At 43.0% G+C, this 19,854-nt stretch overlaps 1 protein-coding gene across 1 annotated transcript in view; it reads right to left on the bottom strand.

Annotated features, from left to right (window-relative positions):
- The window catches only part of PSTPIP2 (proline-serine-threonine phosphatase interacting protein 2), a 95,208-nt gene that overhangs the window by 42,751 nt on the left and 32,603 nt on the right, over positions 1-19,854 (bottom strand). The window contains exon 2 of the mRNA XM_005697169.3: positions 10,684-10,784. Within this exon, the coding sequence (XP_005697226.2) occupies positions 10,684-10,784 (101 nt within the window). The remainder of the gene's footprint in view (positions 1-10,683; positions 10,785-19,854) is intronic.

The following is a 19,854-nucleotide window of genomic DNA, read 5'->3' on the forward strand; positions in this document are numbered from 1 at the left end:
TTCTATAAGTAGTAATACATAACTATTAACCTCATACTTCCAATTTATCTTCTTCCCTGCCTTTTCCCCACCTTTCTATTTCAGTAACCTTAAGTTTGTTTTCTACGTCTGTGAGTCTGTTTCTATCTTGTAAATAGGTTCATTAGTATCATAATTTTTAGATTCCACGTGTAAGTGATATCATAGAATATTCGTCTTTCTCTGTCTTACTTCACTTACTGTGATAATCTCTAGGTCCATCCCTGTGGTTGCAAAAGGCATGATTTCATTCTTTTTTATGGCTGAGTGGTATTCTGTTGTGTGTATGTACCATATGTTCTTCATTCACTCATGTGTCAAAGAACATTTAGGTTGCTTCCATGTCTTGGCTACTGTAAATTGTCCTGCGATGAACCCTGGGGTGCATGTATCTTTTCAAATTAGAGTTTTCATCTTTTCCGGATATATGCTCAGGAATGGGATTGCTGGATCATATAGTATTTTTAGATTTTTTAAGGAACCTCCATAGGTCAAGGCTGTATATTGTCACTCTGCTTATTTAACTTATATGCACTGTACATCATGAGAAACGCTGGGCTGGAAGAAGCACAAGCTGGAATCAAGATTGCCGGGAGAAATATCAATAACCTCAGATATGCAGATGACACCACCCTTACGGCAGAAGGTGAAGAGGAACTAAAAAGCCTCTTGATGAAAGTGAAAGAGGAGAGTGAAAAAGTTGGCTTCAAGCTCAACATTCAGAAAACGAAGATCATGGCATCCGGCCCCATCACTTCATGGGAAATAGATGGGGAAACAGTGGAAACAGTGTCAGACTTTATTTTGGGGGGCTCCAAAATCAGTGCAGATGGTGACTGCAGCCATGAAATTAAAAGACGCTTACTCCTTGGAAGAAAAGTTATGACCAACCTAGATAGCATATTCAAAAGCAGAGACATTACTTTGCCAACAAAGGTTCATTTAGTCAAGGCTATGGTTTTTCCAGTAGTCATGTATGGATGTGAGAGTTGGACTGTGAAGAAAGCTGAGCCCCAAAGAATTGATGCTTTTGAACTGTGGTGTTGGAGAAGACTCTTGAGAGTCCCTTGGACTGCAAGGAGATCCAATCAGTCCATTCTGAAGGAGATCAGCCCTGGGTGTTCTTTGGAAGGAATGATGCTAAAGCTGAAACTCCAGTACTTTGGCCACCTCATGCGAAGAGTTGACTCATTGGAAAAGACTCTGATGCTGGGAGGGATTGGGGGCAGGAGGAAGAGGGGACGACCGAGGATGAGATGGCTGGATGGCATCACCAACTCAGTGGACGTGAGTCTGAGTGAACTCCAGGAGTTGGTGATGGACAGGGAGGCCTGGCGTGCTGCGTATCATGGGGTTGCAAAGAGTCGGACACAACTGAGCGACTGAACTGAACTGAACTGAATACAGTTCTTCATAGTACCTGCACCAATTTACATTCCCACCAACAGTGTGTGAGAATTCCTTTCTCTGCACACTCCAACATTTATTATTTGCAGACTTTTTGATGATGGTGTGGCGTTTATATTTAAATATATTGCTGGTGTAATGCATGTTCTAAAACACTCTGTTAAACTTGTTCCATTGGCTTCTGTCGTTGAAGAGAAGACCAAGGCGATCCAGTTTCCCTGCTGTCCATTCCTGTTTTGGGAATTTGGCTTGTTTCCCTTCCTAGATACTTGAAGTATTCTTTCATTAATTAAATAACTTAACCTGGATGAGGCTCTTTATGATCCTCTGCAATGAACATTTAGTATTTTTACATGTAAAAAGGAATTAAGGCTATTTTCATTAAAAATATTTATATAGAGTACATATATTTTATCTTTTCAGAATTATATCCTGAAGATTTCTTGATAATCCTTTGTGGTTTCTAGGAGCAGAATTTACTCAATTCCTTTCTTCTAGCACTAAGGCACCAGGAATCTGAACTCACCTCAGACAGCATCTGATCCCCATGGAGAGTCCTAGAATCTGACAAGTATAGTCAGCCCTGTACAACCTTGGATTCTGCACCTGCAGATTCCACATTCACAGAGTCAACCAGCTGAGGATGAAAACTATTTGGGGGAAAAATTCCAGAAAGTTTAAAAAAACACTTGAATTTACATTAGGTATTATAAGTAACCTAGAGATGATTTCAAGTATCCAGGGGGGTGTACATAGGTTATATGCAAATAGTACACCATTTTATACAAGACTTGAGCAGCTGTGGATCTTGGGAGGTCCTGGAAAAATCCCCCACAGATACTGAATGATGACAGTAGTGAGTTCCAGCAGGCACAACAGTGTGCTCTTTGAAGAAAACAAGGAGCTTTGATAAAAATGAAACTACAACTTCATCTTCATGAAATCAGGTGAACAACCACAAGACTGAGAAACACTGCAAATGGGAAGCCGTGGAATCCAGGGACCTGCAGCCAATGAAGGAATCACTAGGACTTTGCAAAAATCACACCCAAATAAGTAGGCTTTTATCTAGATCACCCTCCTACCAACTATCCAAAATTTCCCTCTCATCTGCTCATTAATTTGTCATTTACTGAACATCTACTATGTGCCAGGCATCACACTGGGAGAACGAAGAGGTGACCAAAATATGAGGCCTGCCTAGAAGAGCTCATGGGTGAGGGACAGCAGGGAACGTAAACCGGTACTTTCATCTGAATATGAGGTCCACATAACAGGGGCCATAATAAAAATGTACAAAATAATATACACGTAACAGAAGAGAGCTTCCCTTGTGGCTCAGCTGGTAAAGAATCCGCCTGCAATGCAGGAGACCTGGATTCGATCCTTGGGTTGGGAAGATCCCCTGGAGAAAGGGAAAGGCTACTCACCCCAGTATTCTGGCCTGGAGAATTCCCAGGACTGTATAGTCCAACAAAGAGTTGGACACGTCTGAGCAACTTTCACTTTCACTTAATTCAATATGAAGATGACAGGAAGACACAGGAGAAGAAAGACATGTGATGATAGGAGAGAGTGGAGTTAGAGGCTGCAAACCAAGGATTCATTTAACAGAAGAAGCTAAGAAAAAGACACGGTCTCTCTACTAGAGCCTTTATTAGCACATGAGCCTGCAGACCTTGATTTTGGACTTCTTGCCTTGAAAATTAGGAGAGAATAAATTTCCGTTGTCTAAAGCCACCCAATTCACTGTAATTTGCTACAGCAGCTCTAGGAAACTCATATAGTAATAATGGTTTGGCTATAACTTGACCATGAGAAGCTGACATCTAAGGGAACAGGTCACGCCCACCTTGGCAATCTATCATTCTCAAGCCCATCCTAAGAGAGGGCTGGCCCACAGTGAGGACCCCAGAAGGAGAGCTGTAATCAAGATAGGTTGACTCCTCCCTGAAAAAGAACAGAGGGAGTACAGGAGCTTGTGGAAAGAGCCCAGAGCCCAAAGCACTGGGGCTAGGATCCACAGTTACAGCTGCTAATTTCACAAAGCGGTTTCATAAGCAAGGTTCCGTCCTCCCTCAGCATCATGTTGCAACACACAGTTAAGAGGGCTGATCTGACCACCCAGTTCCCAGAGAAACCTCTTTTCAAAGAATATATGCACAACATTCTTAGGAGACCACTAAATAAAGTGGAAAAAAAATTAGATGTGGAGTCAAGAAGTCCTGGCTCTACTATTTACTGCTTTCATAATCTTGGACAAGTCATTTAAGCCCCCACTGAACTTCAGCTTTCTCAGCTGTAAAATGGAGTTGATATATTCCCTATCTACCTTCTAGGCTTAATCTAACAACATTAGTAATGGGTACCGTTCACCTACCACTTACCCTGTACCAGGTACTATACTCAACTGAAGGAGTTGACAGCACAGATTCCAGGGTCCAACTTTCCTAGGTTTGAAATCAGATCTAACCCTTTATTACCTGTCTGATTTTAGGCAAGTTACCTAACCTCTCTGAATCTCTGTTTCTTCACTTGTAAAATAATGATGATAAAACTTGCTACACAGGGGTGTTTTGAGAATTAAATGAGATAATATATTTAAATAATGTTGGAGTTTATAACTAATAGTTGTTGTTGTGCAGTTGCTCAGTCACGGCTGACTCTGTGACCCAATGGACTGTAGCCCACGAGGCTCCTCTGTCCATTAGAACTAATACGCCTTCAATAAATGGCGACTATGGATATAATCTCATTGAGTCACATTAGCCACCCTCTGCAGCAGGATTATCCTCATTTTTATTTTTATTTTTTTAAACGATAAAGACTCTTTAATACTTCACAGAGAAACAAAGGCCTGCTAAATTACTAAATAGTTTACCTTTCGACACTGCTTCCTTAAATCACTAGGCTGATAGACGCATGCAAATAAATGAAGAGAAACCAGATTCATTGCGACTTTGAAGCTAAAATTTCAAGCATCCGTATAGGCAAATACAGTAAAGCAAAAATAATGGAAAACATATAAGTGACATGAAGATTTAGAGAACATGTGACTGGAAACAGAACATTTTTTTGACCACAGAAGTTTAAATAAGCTATTCAAGATTTACTAGAGAAACACTAAAAATTATTACTCAGGAAGATACAATTCTATTACAACATCATGATTTATTAAAGCACAGGATTCTATACAACAAAGGGCCTTAACAGTTGTCTATTCTCAGCCAAACTTCTCTATAAGTTAGTTTCCCTTAATAAAAAACATGTTATACTTTAAATTAGTAATTTAACTGATGAGGAAGTTACCATAATACCTATTTTAACACTGAACAAATCTAACCACTTATTGGACATTAATGTAAAATCCTGACATAGAATTTGATTTAAAACTTCTCAAAATAAATTCATTAAAACAGGTTCCCTGTGAAAATATGTAAGAATGAAAGCTAGCATAATGGCAGGTGCAGTCTTTACATTTTATTAACCATAAAAGATACTTTTCTAAAGAGTCTAATAGAGACATTAACTGTGCAAAAGCGGATGAGATTTACAGTCTTAAATACAAGCACCAACACAGAAAGGATATTGTGTCAGTTCAGTTCAGTTCAGTCGCTCAGTCGTGTCCAACTCTTTGCGACCCCATGAATCGCAGCACACCAGGCCTCCCTGTCCATCACCAACTCCCGGAGTTCACCCAGACTCATGTCCATTGAGTTGGTGATGCCATCCAGCCATCTCATCCTCTGTCGTCCCCTTCTCCTCCTGCCCCCAATTCCTCCCAGCATCAGAGTCTTTTCCAATGAGTCAACCCTTCACATGAGGTGGCCAAAGTACTGGAGTTTCAGCTTTAGCATCAGTCCTTCCAATGAACACCCAGGACTGATCTCCTTTAGAATGGACTGGTTGGATCTCCCTGCAGTCCAAGGGACTCTCAAGAGTCTTCTCCAGCACCACAGCTCAAAAGCACCAATTCTTCAGTGCTCAGCTTTCAACACAGTCCAACTTTCATATCCATAGATGACCACTGGAAAAACCATAGCCTTGACTAGATGGACCTTTTTTGGCAAAGTAATGTCTCTGCTTTTCAATATGCTATCTAGGTTGGTGATAACTTTCCTTCCAAGGAGTAAACGTCTTAATTTCATGGCTGCAGTCACCATCTGCAGTGATTTTGGAGCCCCCCAAGAAAAGTCTGACACTGTTTCCACTGTTTCCCCATCTATTTGCCATGAAGTGATGGGACCAGATGCCATGATCTTTGTTTTCTGAATGTTGAGCTTGAAGCCAACTTTTTCACTCTCCTCTTTCACTTTCATCAAGAGGCTTTTTAGTTCCTCTTCACTTCTTCCATAAGGGTGGTGTCATCTGCATATCTAAAAGTCCATTAATTCTACACTTAAGAGGACCATTTCTTTATGTAAGCACAATCTCATTTATGAATTACACATGATATGTAGTTTAGGATCCATCTACATTATGCTTGTAACTGCATGCTGCTGCTAAGTCGCTTCAGTCGTGTCCGACTCTGTGTAACCCCCTGGACTGCAGCCTACCAGGCTCCTCCATCCATGGGATTTTCCAGGCAAGAGTACTGGAGTGGGTTGCCATTGCCTTCTTCTTATCCTCATTTTTAAAAATTTTTGCTGCGCTGGGTCTCCATTGAGGCCCCTGGGCTCTTTCTTGCAGCCCGTGGGGTTTCTCTAGTTGCAGCACACAAGCTTCTCTTGTTGCAGCTCAAGGGTTTCTCACTGAGGTATGCAGGCTTTTTCCGTTGCTGAGCACAGACTCTATCTAGAGCATGCAGGCTCAGGAGTTGTGGCACATGGGTTTAGTTGCCCACAGCATGTGTGATCTTAATTCCTTGAACAGGGATGGAAGAACCCACATCCCCTGCGTTGGAAGGCAGATTATTAACCACTGGACTGCCGGGGAAGTCCCTATCCTCATTTTTATATTTCTCATTTCCTGCTCATATCAGGAACTCAGTACGTAATGTCTGGCCCCATCGAGGGTTTCAGGGGCAGGAGAGTCCATAAGCTTGGGCTAGCAGAGATAAGACAAGCCCATTTTAATTGCCAGCCAGTGGAAGACCTCAGGCTGGAGTGTTATGTAGAATGCTGTCTTTAAAGGAAAAAAAAAAGAAGAAGAAGAAGAGAAGGAAATTTGACCTGGACTTTGAAGAATGGAGAGAATCTACTTAGGAGTCGCAGAAAAAAGAGAACATTCTAGGTGGGGAAATATGGAGTAAAGATGGAGAGGCAGAGACATCCAAAACACACTCACTAATAACCTCTCTGGCTGGGACAGATGGAGTGGGTGTGGTGAGTGAGAATATGAAACAGAAGGAAAAGGGAGAGAGAGAAATCTCTGTGCTTAGAACAAGCCCAGCCTCCTGGAAATCACCTGCCCTTCTGCCTGCAGTGGATAAGTCATCAACACAGGGTCTGCGTGAGATGCCTCTGGAGCTGTTCTGGATTCTGTGACTTTCTAGGTTCTCATGGTAAGTTACTTATCCAATCTCATCTCAAAAAGCTGCATTTTCATGCAAAGAAAATGGAAATAATAATACCTTACGCAGTTGACTATGTCAAAGGAGGCCATTTCACAGGGATTTGTAAACCCCAACTGTAACAAAGATCCTGAGGCAAAGCTCCGAGAGCAACACACAGCAAGTGCTCAATGTGTGATTGGTTATTTTGTAGCTGTTCAGAGTTTGGTTGTGGTTGTCATCAACTATACCATCACTGATAGAAGATAAGGCAATTTCCAATTTACCCGATACATTATTTGTTTCTCTGCTTTGTTACTTATTTGCTGTGTTACAGTAAGTCATCCAGGACTCACTGGGGACTCGTTAGCTATAGGGCACACACTGAGACACTGCCTCCAGATTGGCCATAGAGATGCAAGAAAGGTAGCATTCCTGCCCACTCCAGAGGAGAGTGTGACATGCCTCTGTTCTGTCCGTGCACAAACGAGTGTAGACGGATTACTGCAATCCATCTGGTACAACCAAGGACAAGGAGACTTCCTAGCTTCCAAGATGCAGGTTGAAACACAGCATGCAGGGACCCAGTCCTAGTTGCATCTGAGAGAGAGGGAGAGGGAGGTCCCCCAGGGAATGTAGTATTTCTCCCTACCCCTTGCTGCCCCTGGGCAGGTAGAGCTACCTACCCGAAATTCCAGAGAGGTTCATGGTGGGGCTTCAACATTTTGGGGGCATAGAAGGCCACCACCTTAGATATAGGGCATATTTAGTCCCATATCGTAGATATGTTATAAATGTATGTGATTAGTCCTCATGACACTGAGCAAATAACAGTTTCACTTTCACACTTCATGAACAAAATAACAAATGTGCATGCATGCTAAATCGCTTCAGTTGTGTCTGACTCTTTGTGACCCTATGGACCCATCAGGCTCCTCTGTCCCTGGGGTTCTCCAAGTAAGAATACTGGAGTGGGTTGCCATGCCCTCCTCCAGGGGATCTTCCCAATCCAGGGGTAAAATAATAAATAATACATGACAAACTGCTGTTACCTTTTCCCTGTGTGTGTTTTTTACTCTAGTCCATATGAATACCAAACATCCCAGGGTTCCACCTGAAATTTATGGCAGCTCAGTAAAGTAATGCTCAAGCCCCGAGGAGGGAGTTTCAGCAATATCAGACCACGGCCCAGACTGAGGCCCAGGCCCCACACACACCACGTACCTAAGACAGCAAAAAAGAAATGCTGGACCCCCAAAGCTGAAGAGGATGGCACCTCCCCTGCTGAGTTAACCATGAACAGAACACGCACCCTTGATGGAGCAGTCTCCTTCTGGCAAGCATACCAGCAGGAAAGGAGGCCCAAAGCCAGCAGCCTCCTTGATCAGGGGCCTCAAGCCCCTCACCCAGGGCAGATGTATCCGACACCTTGACCTGATGCCAGCAGATTCTGCCCTCAGACCGGAGGATACAGGGCTGGCTTCTTTTGCTATGAAACTTCTGAGGAAAGATGACCGTATACTAGAAATACCACATAAATGTTTAATAATTTTTAATTTGCACACACTTTCTCCTCTTACCCACATATTTCTGTGAAACACTTTAAAAGTGAGATCTTAGTTTTTGAGTTCTGTTTGGACTTGTGATTTTCAAACCGTAGGTCATCATGACCCATTTGTAAACTATAAATCAATTCAATGGGTTATGACCAGCAGTTTTTAATTAAATAGAACTGAACAAAATAACAGGATGCTAATGTTTAATCAAACTTTTATTTAATGCATATGTGTACTGGGTGGCACTGTAAAATGTATTTTTTACGGAGTGTGCGTTAGTCACTCAATCGTGTCTGACTCTTTGTGATCCCATGGACTGTAGCCCACCAGGCTCCTCTGTCTGTAGGATTCTGCAGGTAAAAATACTGGAGTGGATTGCCATGCCCTTCTCCAGGGGATCTCCTGACCTAGGGATGGAACCCAAGTCTTCGGCATTACAGGCAGATTCTTTACCGTTTAAGCTACCTGGGAATGATTTTTTCTTACTGAGGGGTATAGTCAAAAAAAAAAAAAAAATGCAGACACCACTGATACACATCACCATCCTGGTTGTATCAGGGGATCCTTGACTTGACCTGCCTGGGCAGCAGAAGCTTAGACTAGTAGCCAACACCTCCTTTGTGTATGTGAGGCAAAGTTATTTCACTTCCAGGAGAAAATTTATAAATGCCCTACTGGAGGAGAAATACAAAAGCAAGGGGTGTTCTGCAATCCTTATACCCTGTGCAGTGGGGAATATCTTGTGTGTTTGCTACTTTGTCAGAGCTCTGCTGCAGAAAGGAGGAAGCCCACCCCCAGTGCCTGCCCAGAGAAAGGAAAGTTGTAACTCGGCGTCACCACTTTCTACCAGCTTGGGTAGAAGATGGAGGCTGGTCCCTCCAAGGAGGCACAGTGACCAGCTCCATGGAGCCTGACAGTGGACAGACCTCTCTCTGTCCACCTCTTCTGAGACTCACAGTATGTCAGAACTCAGTTCCCCAGGACCTTTGAAACAGTTTAAGAGGGAGACGCCTCACCATCAGAGCATGGGCAACCAGTGTGAGCTTTTTTACCCTAATGTTCTCCCCTGGAGGAGGGCATGGCAACCAACTCCAGTATTCTTGTCTGGGAAATCCCATGGACAGAGGAGCCCGGTGGGCTATAGTCCATGGGGTCACGAAAATGCTGGACACAAGTTAGCTACTAAACAATGTTCTCTTAGGCTTCCCTAGTGGCTCGGCAGCAAAGAATCTGCCAATGCAGGAGACGCAGGTTCGATCCCTGAGTCGGGAAGATCCCCTGGCAAAGGAAATGGCAACCCACTGTAGTATTCTTGTCTGGGAAATCCAGTGGACAGAGGAGCTTGGTGGGCTACAGTCCATGGGGTCGCAAACAGCTAAACAGCAGCAATGTCTTCTTGAGTAGAAAATAAAAGACTTGATTGAAAACATTTTGCTGTCTGCACCTCCAAGTTACAGATCTCTCACTCACTGCCTTACAAACAGAACAGGTTCATCAGTTTGGGTCCTGGCAACAACCCAGATCTTTGACCAAAAATCCCCCTAAACCACTCCTTCATCCAGAATCACTGGGAAATGGAGGATTCCAGATGAATGAGATATTCCACAAACTAACTTAGCCATTAAGTATAGAATGTTTTTAATCTTAAAGGAAAGGAAGAGAAGCGAAGAGGAGGGAAGGGAATCCTCTAAACCATGCCAGATCCCCCCAGACCTCCAAGCCCATCACCATCCAGAGGGGCCTGCCCCTGCATCCTTCTCCCTGATCCCCCAGCTCAGTGGTTTCTGAACCAGGCTCTGTTTCCCTCCACTGCACAGGCAAAGCCTGCAGTCCCCCCGTGATCCTCCACTCATCCAAGCCACCTCGAGTTGAGGGACACTTTGAGATCTCCTCCTCCATGAAGCTGCCCCCCTTTTTAGCCAGTCCTCCACAATCTCCCCCTCTCCCATGAGGTCCTTCAGTATCACGGGTATCACAGAGCACAGCACTTTGTTACATTCGGTTTGTCATTTCATTCATAAACTTTCTCTCTCCCACCAGTTCCTAAGTGCTTTAGGACCAAGATATCCTTTACTTCTTGGGTATCATTCTGTAACGTACAGCAGCGGGCCTTGTAAACCACTGAAAACAAACACAACCTGTAAACTGTCCTTGTCTGTGTGGGAGCGTTCTGCCCACTGCGTCTTCAGAGGAAAAAGTAACGGCATGTACCTTTCTTTTAAAAAGTCTTCAAACTCTTTGCAGTTCTTGCGGCCATTGTTCAGATGCTGGATGATGCTGTCGTAGCCAGTGGTGCTGAGGATGTCTGAAGTCTGGTGGGAAAAACAACACTGAGTGAGATGGGGAACCGGGTGATGTCAGCCCCAAGACCTAAAGCGAGGACGGGGCGGGGGGACCCGGGGAAGCCGGCCACGGGGACTTTTTGAGATGCTTACCTCCAACGCACATGTGACCAAAAAGAACAAAACAGAAGTTCAGAGTTCATGTAGCTGTGGAAGACTTTTTAGAATTATGAAACTATAGGGTCACAAAACAGGAAGGAAGTGACAGAGCATTGAGAGGCACATGGTCGAGGGAGCTGGCCGGCTCGGGGCCCCTCCCTGGGTCCCCACCATGCTCTGATCAGGCCAGGCAGGCAGCAGGAACTGAGCCCCCCTCCAGCCTTCTGCTGAGCGAGCTCCATCCTGCAGTGGGAAACTCACTCACACCACAGGTCCTCGTAATGAGGGCTACACAGCGTTCACTCTGGCCTCCCCCTTATCTCAGAGCTTCACCCCAACAGCTCTTCCCGCAGCCAAGAAGCCTGGTCTGAGGGTCAAGGGCATCACTGAGCCAGGCCCCAGGAGAGGGAGGAGGGGCTGGCTTTCCATTGTAGTGGGAAGGGAAGACCAGCAGCCAGCAGGCCCCGGATGGCCTGGCCCCAATTTGGGGGAAAGGAATTTTTCTTTCTTTTTTTTTTTTACATTTTAAGCAAGCTATTTCAACTCAGTTCAGTTCCATCGCTCAGTCGTGTCTTACTCCTTGCAACCCCATGGACTGCAACATGCCAGGCTTCCCTGTCCATTACCAACTCCCGGAGCTTGCTCAAACTCCTGTCCATCGAGTGAGCCATTTATTCCCATTTTATTCTACTATGTGCTCTGAGGTTGGAGGAAGCTGCCTAAGTCTCCCAAAGCAGTAGCCCTGGATGCAGTGTCTTTTAAAAATCAAAGTCTCCTCAGCTCCCCAAACCAACAAACCAGGCGCTCTGAAGAATACCCGCTAAAGCGTCTCCTATTGCAGCTGGCTCTCTGGTTCCTACTCCACAAGGGCATGTAACAGGTGGTCTGATCCAGACTCCAGGCCCTTAGGGAGCTTGGTTAGGTGGTCTCTTGGTGTGTCCTGGGGAGCTTTGAAATGAGCCACCCCTAGCCCAGCCCCACAACCCTCTGTCTGCTGAGGAAACTACTTCTCTGCCAGTGGGGGGTGGGGTGGGGGTGGGGGGCTCTTGAAGATTCCTCTCTCCTGTCTGCTCAGCCCAGGACACTGGAGAAGCAGAATTTCTCTCCTCCATTTGCTGCAGCTCCTCATGGCCTGGCTGAACAAACAGGGAGACCCAGCAAGGGCAAGGCCTGAGGCTGATTTCAACATGGATTCAGAAACTTAACTGGCCATAACTCACACTGCATTTTTAAAACATGGATTATTGAAAGTATAGTAAATTTTACACATGGGCATACAAATCAATCTTAGTTAGAAATACATTTAGTTCTATGGGTTCTGGCTGTTGTTTGAGCATAGATTTAGGCCTTGGGAAGCCTAGAGAAATAGCTTCCACCAAAGCTTCATTTCTCTACCCTCCTTGCTCCACACACACTCTTCTGTCTCAGCAGGGCAGACTTCTGACTGCCCCTGGAGTGCAGTGCTCAATGGCAACTCCAAGACGATGCTTGGTCTTGGTCCAAATCCAGCCCCTCCAGCCCCAGGGTTTCTGGAAGCTTTCCCTGAGTAGCCCTAAGGCTTCTTCCTCTGGGCTCTCAGACTGTCCAGCTACTGAATCTGCTGTTTGCCACCCCTCCTTGTGAGTAGCCTTGCGGGCCCAACCCCACTCCAAGCGCCTGTAGCTTCTTCTGAGTCTCAGGTCCTACACACACACACACACCCCAAAAATCTAGCTTAATATTATGCACACCAAAGGTCTACAGTAACATTCTGTGGGATGAAAATGCCTATTGTGTTCCCAGCCAGATGCACTAGAACAATGAAAACAAAGACTCCTGAGGGAATGAATGGGTGGGTACAAAGGGTCACTGTCAATGTTGATTTGTAGTCAGAAGTGCTTTGGTCTTCCCAGGGAAGTACTCTTGGGTTCTCTGTTTTATGATATTCATTTGGAAAAGGTGGTTTCCTTTTTCTCAATTAAGGGTGCGGACACTCTTTGAGCTGGGTAGGGAGGGTGGAGCTAGACTAGGATTTCCTGGAAACAAACCAAATCACCAGGCCTCCTGGCCACCAGCCTTAAAAAAAACAGAACTGCTGCTTCAGAGGAGTGACTGGACTCCAGAGGCTCCCAAGAAAGAAAATCTCCAAGAGAAAACAAAGAGTGTCCAAGCCCAAGTGCAAAGTGGCAGGAGGCATGCCCTGGAAACTCCTTCCCATGCTTCTCAGAAAGCACTGCTGAGAAGCCCTGACTGGCAGGTGCAGAATAAGACGGCCAAGGAGAAAAGAAGCGATGTAGTTGCATAAGCAGCAATGAGCACCAGGATAACATAGCAGGTTTGCTGTCAGAAATGAACATGCGGAACCTGTAACCTCATATCCTGCCTTCCAGCACCCTGACCTCTCCCCTAGCCCTCCCCATGCTGCTCTCTTCGCATCCTCCAAATGGGCAGTGTACGTTTATACCCCAGGACCACTGCACATGACTTTCCTACCATGGGAATGGCATCTCCTCCTCTTCACTTAAATCCCACCTCACTTCCGGGCCAATTCAAATCCCAAGTCCGCTCTGAGGTCCTCCTCAGACAATTTATCCTACAGTCTCCCTTCTCTCTTCTGAATACCTGGTGTGTTTAATGATGATTCCTCTTCTTTAGCCCTTATTACATACTATTTTGCATCATTAGTTGATTTTTTTTAAAAATTAGTCAACTTTAAGTATATCTAGATTATACCCAAACTTCATCACCCACAGTAGATCCTACATCAATGGCTTAAGAAATGTCTGTTAACTTTATACCAACTACAGACAAGGTACTTAAAAAGGTTACAAAGATGGAGTCCCTTAGTGTTCATTTGCTGCTGCTGCTGCTGCTGCTGCTAAAACACTTCAGTCATGTCTGACTCTGTGCCACCCCATGGACGGCAGCCCACCAGGCTCCCCTGTCCCTGGGATTCTCCAGGCAAGAACACTGGAGTGGATTGCCAGTTCCTTCTCCAATGCATGAAAGTGTAAAGTGAAAGTGAAGTCGCTCAGTCGTGTCCGACTCCTAGTGACCCCATGGACTGCAGCCCACCAGGCTCCTCTGTCCATGGGATTTTCCAGGCAAGAGTACTGGAGTGGGGTGCCATTGCCTTCTTTGGGAGTCAGTAAAAAACACACACAAAAAAATGTGTATGCATAAAAAAATTAGAGACTGAGACAGAATATAAGACTACACAGATAAAATATCTTGGAGAAGGAACTGGCAAGCCAGTATTCCTGCCTGGAAAATTCCATGGACACAGGAGCCTGATGGGCTACAGTGCATAATGTCACAAGAAGCGGACACAACTAAGCGACTAAACCAACCCCCCAGAGAAAATATGTAATAAATGAGGTGGAAAAGAGAAAACATATTAGGGTCATCAGAAAGGAGAAGATATAAGATTTAAATAGAGTCATTTAAAGTGATTGGGATTCACACAAGAAATCAAAAGATATTTCAAACCAATTGATGGTGAAGAAAACAACACATCAAAGTTTATGAGAGGCAGAAAAACAGTGCTTATAGGGAAATTTGTAGCTTCAAAGGTTAATATTAGAAAAGGAAAAAAATGGCTTTAAAATTAATGATCTAAACTTTTACTTTGCTGCTGCTGCTAAGCCGCTTCAGTCGTGTCCGACTCTGTGCAACCCCATAGACGACAGCCCACCAGGCTCCGCCGTCCCTGGGATTCTCCAGGCAAGAACACTGGAGTGGGATGCCATCGCCTTCTCTGAAACTTTTACTTTACAAAACCACAAAAAGAAGAATAAATTTAAATTTGCAGTAAGTAGAAGGAAGAAAGTTAAAATAATAGAACACAATGAAACAGAAATGGGCAAACAATAAAGCAAATTAGTGAAACCAAAAGTTAGTCCCTTGAAAAGTTTAATAAAATCAGAAAACCTATATCTGGGTTGATCAAAAAATAAGAGAAACAGAAAGAAAAGAACACAAATTATCAATGTCCTACTGTGACAAAGGGCATCTACAGAAACCTAGCTAACAACTTAAAGGCGAAAGACTGAATACTTTCCTTCTAATAAAGAGGAAATAAGGCAAGAAAAAAAAGAACGTACTTGTTTTAAAGGAAATAGTAAAACTGCCTACATTTTCAGACAACATGATTGTGTACTCAGACAATCTTAAGAAATATACCCCTCAAAATTACTAGAGCTAATACATTAAACAATATTGCAGGGCACAAGATCAATACACAGAAGTCAATTACATTTCCATATACCAACAGCAAAAAATTTAAACATTAAATATATAAAATATTCAGAAATTAATGCTTAAAAGGTTTAGTAACATTATGTCTTACTAATGCACACACCATTAGTATGAGATGGGTCACAGATTCAGATGCAAAACGAAAATAAAAAGCTTTGGTTTATAGATACAGGCAAATACCTTTCAAGCCTTGGGGCAGGAAAAGTTTTCCTAGAGAGGACAAAAGTACATACTGGTAAAGAAAAAAATGGAAAAGTTGGACTTAATCAACATTAAAAGCCTACATAAAGGAGATTATTAAGAAAAGTAAATGGCAAGCCACATGCTGGAAGAAGATAATCACAGTACGTATGTCTGTCAAAGGACTTGTAACCAGTGTATACAAATAACTTCAACAAATTAATAATAAAGATATAAGCAATCCAGTAAAAACTGGGCATAATACTTAAACTTTATAAACTTTTCATAAAAGATATTCCTTTGACCAAAAAGTTCATGGAAAGTTGCTTAACATGACAGGGAAATTCAAATTAAAGTCACAAGGATATCTACTTCATGCCCACTGGAACAGCTGAGATCAAAAAGTCAACGCTGAATGTAGGCAAGGATGTTGAACTATCAGAACTCTCATTTATTTCTGCTGGGAGGGTGAAAATGGTACAGTCATTTTGAAAAATGGCAGTTTCTCAAAAAGCTAAACATGCATTACTCTATGACCCAAAGTTCTACTCTGAAGCATTTGCTCAAGTGAAAGGAAAGTATATGTCACAAAAAGACCTATACAAGAATGTTCACAGGACTTTTACTCACAATAGCCCCAAACTGGAAATAACCCAGTGTCTAACAATGGATGGATGATAAACAATGTGTGGTATACTCATACAATGGAATACTACTCAGCAATAAAAAGGAGAGAACTACTGAGAGTGAAACAATGTGGTGAATCTCAAAAACATTATGTTAATGAAAAATGCTGGATACAAACAGTATTTACTGTGTAATCCCATTTATATGAAGTTCTAGGGCAGGCAAGCATTCTAGGATTTACTTCTATGATAAAAGGAAGTAAGAACAGGGATTGCCTAATTCAGGGGAGAAATTGAAGGTAGACTGGAAGAGACATGAGGGAACTTCCTGGAATGATAGCGATGCATCCAATCAAGATATTCCCAGACTTCCCCGGTGGTCCAGTGGTTGGGAATCTGCCTGCCAGTGCAGAGGACACCAGTTTGATTCTGGCCCGGGAAGATCCCATATGCCTCGGGACAATCAAGCCTGTCCACCACAACTGCTGAGCTTGTGCACTGCACCTGCTGGAGACCACACACCCCAGCGTCTGTGCGCTGCAGCAAGAGACGCCACCACAGCGAGAAGCCCACGCACCACAGCTAGAGAACTGGAGAGAGCCCACCTGCAGCAAGGAAGATGCAGAGCAGCCAGCAATAAATAACTAAAGTCAATAAGGTTAAAAAATTTTTAATTGTTTAAACAATCTTTCCGTGGAGGTGTGAGTTGTACCGGTACGTGCAGTTTTCAAACCTGTTGGTCTGTGCCCTTCATCGTAGGCAAGTGACACCTCAAAAACTTAAAAACAAAAATAAAAAGAAGAGAAAAATTGATTAGGAGTCAGAAAATAATGGGAGGGAGGAGGCAGTCACTAGAAGGAACAGAGGAGGGTAAGCCTTTAAAATGGGATCTGGTCTTCGAGTCCCAGGTGAGGCAGGAAGATGAAAAAGAAGGAGGGGCAGATTCAAGAACCCAGCAACCTCCCAAAGACCCAGAATATAAGGTTGAAAATGCTCAAATTATAGAGGTAAGTAGCATTCAACTTTTTAAATTTTTTTATTTTTTGAATTATAAAAGCACGATAATGCATTTACAGGAGATTTGGAAAGGACAGAACAAAGTTACATATAGTTCCACTATGTGGGTGACTTGCTCAGTCATGTCTGACTCTGCGACCCTGTGGACTGAAGCCCGCCAAGCTCCTCTGTCCATGGAATTCTCCAGGCAAAAATACTGGAGTGGGTTGCCATTTCCTTCTCCAGGGGATCTTCCTGACCCAGGGATCAAACTCAGGTCTCCTGCATTGCAGGCAGATGCTTTACCATCTGAGCCACCAAGGAAGCACCAGTTCCACTATATATTACAATTTTTTTCAATTATTTTTAAGTAGATAAATTAAGATTTTTAGTTGGAATTTCAATATCACACTCTCAAAAATTACTAGAATGAATAGACAGAAATGTAGAAGGATATAATAGACCTGAAAACACTATGAACCAATTCCACATAATTAAGATTTATACAAGTTTCACACAACATCAGGGTACAAATTCTATCCAAGTTCCCATAGGCTATAAACCAGGAGACACTGGAACATATCCAGGGACATAAAACAAGGTGCAAAAATATCATAGTCTAAAGGTACTGAGATCATAGAGTCTCTTCTCTTATCACTGTATAATGATGTTAGCAATCAATATCAAAAGATATTCAAAAATAACCCCTATATTTTCCAGTGCAATGTGACTTTATCCAGAAAGATCTTTGACCTAGCCAGTGAAAGCCTCAGGAAGGTTAAAAGACTGAAAAAATCACAGAGAGTGATTGCAGAGAAGAAAGCGTTTAGACGAGAAGTTAATATCAAGGACACTTTAAATGCATTTGGAAATTAAATGTACACTTTTAAATGTTGAGTATATCTAAGAAGCCATAACAAGGAAAATTAGAAAATATTTGTAACAAAATAAAAATGAGAAGAGAATTTATCAGAATTTGTTGCATGCAGCTAAAGTTGATCAATGCAACTAAATATAATGTGGAATCCTGAATGAGGTCTGAAACCAAGCAATAGACACTAGCATAAAATTCTGTGAAATCTGAACAAAATTTGTACTTTAGTTAATAATACAGTATCACACTTTAATTTCCTGTTTTTTTTATAACATAATATTTCTTTACATTTTCAGAATTGGGTTAGAAGTTTCAAGCTTCATTCAAAATTTTTTAAAAATCACTAAAATAATAAGCTTTCTAGAATTTTAGCAGTAATATGAGATGCCAGAATAAATGGAACTATATCAAAGTTTTGAGTGAATATAAATTAGAAATCTAGCGTTCTATTCATACTTAGTCAAATAAGTGGAACGAAAATGTCATAAATTTTTTAGCTAAGCAAAAATTCATGTTTTCTAAATATATATACATATTATACTTACTATACATGTACATATATATATTATATAATATATATGGGTTTCCTTGGTAGCTCAGATGGCAAAGAATCTGCCTACAATGCAGGAGACTGGGATTTGATCCCTGGGTCCAGAAGATCCCCTGGAGAAGAAAATGCACCCCACTCCAGTACTCTTGCTTGGAGAATTCCATGGACAGAGGAGCCTGGTGGGCTACAGTCCATGGGGTCATAAAGAGTTGGACATGACTGAGTGACTTTCATAGCACGTGCGCACACGCGTGCCCATGTGTGTGTGTGTGTGTGTAGGGTTCCCAGGCAGTTCAGTTGTAAAGAATCCACCTGCTAATACTGGAGGTGCAAGAGATGCAGGTTCAATCCCTGGGTTGAGAAGATCCCCCGGAGAAGGGAATAGCAACCCACTGTAGTATTCTTGCCTGGAAAATCCCACGGACAGAGAAGCCTGGTGGACTAGAGTTCGTGGAGTCACAAAGAGTCAGACATGGCTGAGCTCGAGCACATATATGTATACAAAAGCTTTTCTACTACACTTGATAAAAGTTGAGAAAGAACAACAAAAACAGACAGAAAAATCAGAAAACATAAGCTAAATGAAATGGTGATGATGCTGATTTAGTAGCTAAGTCGCGTCCAACTCTTGCAACTCCATGGACGGTAGTCCACCGGGCTCCTCTGTCTATGGGATTCTCCAGGCAAGAATGCTGGAGTGGGTTGCCATTTCCTTCTCCAGGGGATCTCCCCAATCCAGGAATCAAAAGCTGGGTCCCTGCACTGCAGGCAGATTCTTTCCCGGCTGAGCTACAAGGGAAACCTAGATGAAATGGGAGCACTGAATACGAAGCCGAAAAAATGAAACAGACTAGGTAAAGGTAAAGGATCATCATATAGTCCAATATTTTTCCAGTTGCTTTTAAATGTGCCTGCTCATCAGAATCACATCTGGAGTTTGGAGAAAAAAACAATACCTGGGCATATATATTTTTCAAAATATTCCAAGATAATTTTAATGTGCATCTGGATTTTAAAAAGTGGTTACAGGTTTTTCTGTTAAATGGTAGCTTTCAGTTCAGTTCAGTGTCCAACTCTTTGTGACGCCATGAATTGCAGCATGCCAGGCCTCCCTGTCCATCACCAACTTAGTGATACAGAATTCCATGATTTTCTGTTGACCAATCATGATACAATGGTATTAATGTTAGGGGAAGCACACTGACTGAAACCACCCACCCTGGCCAGGCACCACAGTAATCATTTGCGTGAGTTATTTTACAGCGGAAAGTCCTGGTAAGGAACATGGAAGTAATAAGCCACCACTAACAGGAAGAGTTCAGGAAAGGTCAGAAGGAGACACCACATGTCCTGCCACCTCCCAGAATCCTTCTTGCTGGCATCCATCTTGACTGAGCAATGTGTGTGCCACCAGGAAGAACCCTGAGTTAGAATGATTGGTCAAAGACAACCTGGAAACTAACCCCATCCCCACAAAAC

This window comes from Capra hircus, chromosome 24 (genome assembly GCF_001704415.2).
Source record: "Capra hircus breed San Clemente chromosome 24, ASM170441v1, whole genome shotgun sequence".
Lineage (NCBI taxonomy): Eukaryota > Metazoa > Chordata > Mammalia > Artiodactyla > Bovidae > Capra > Capra hircus.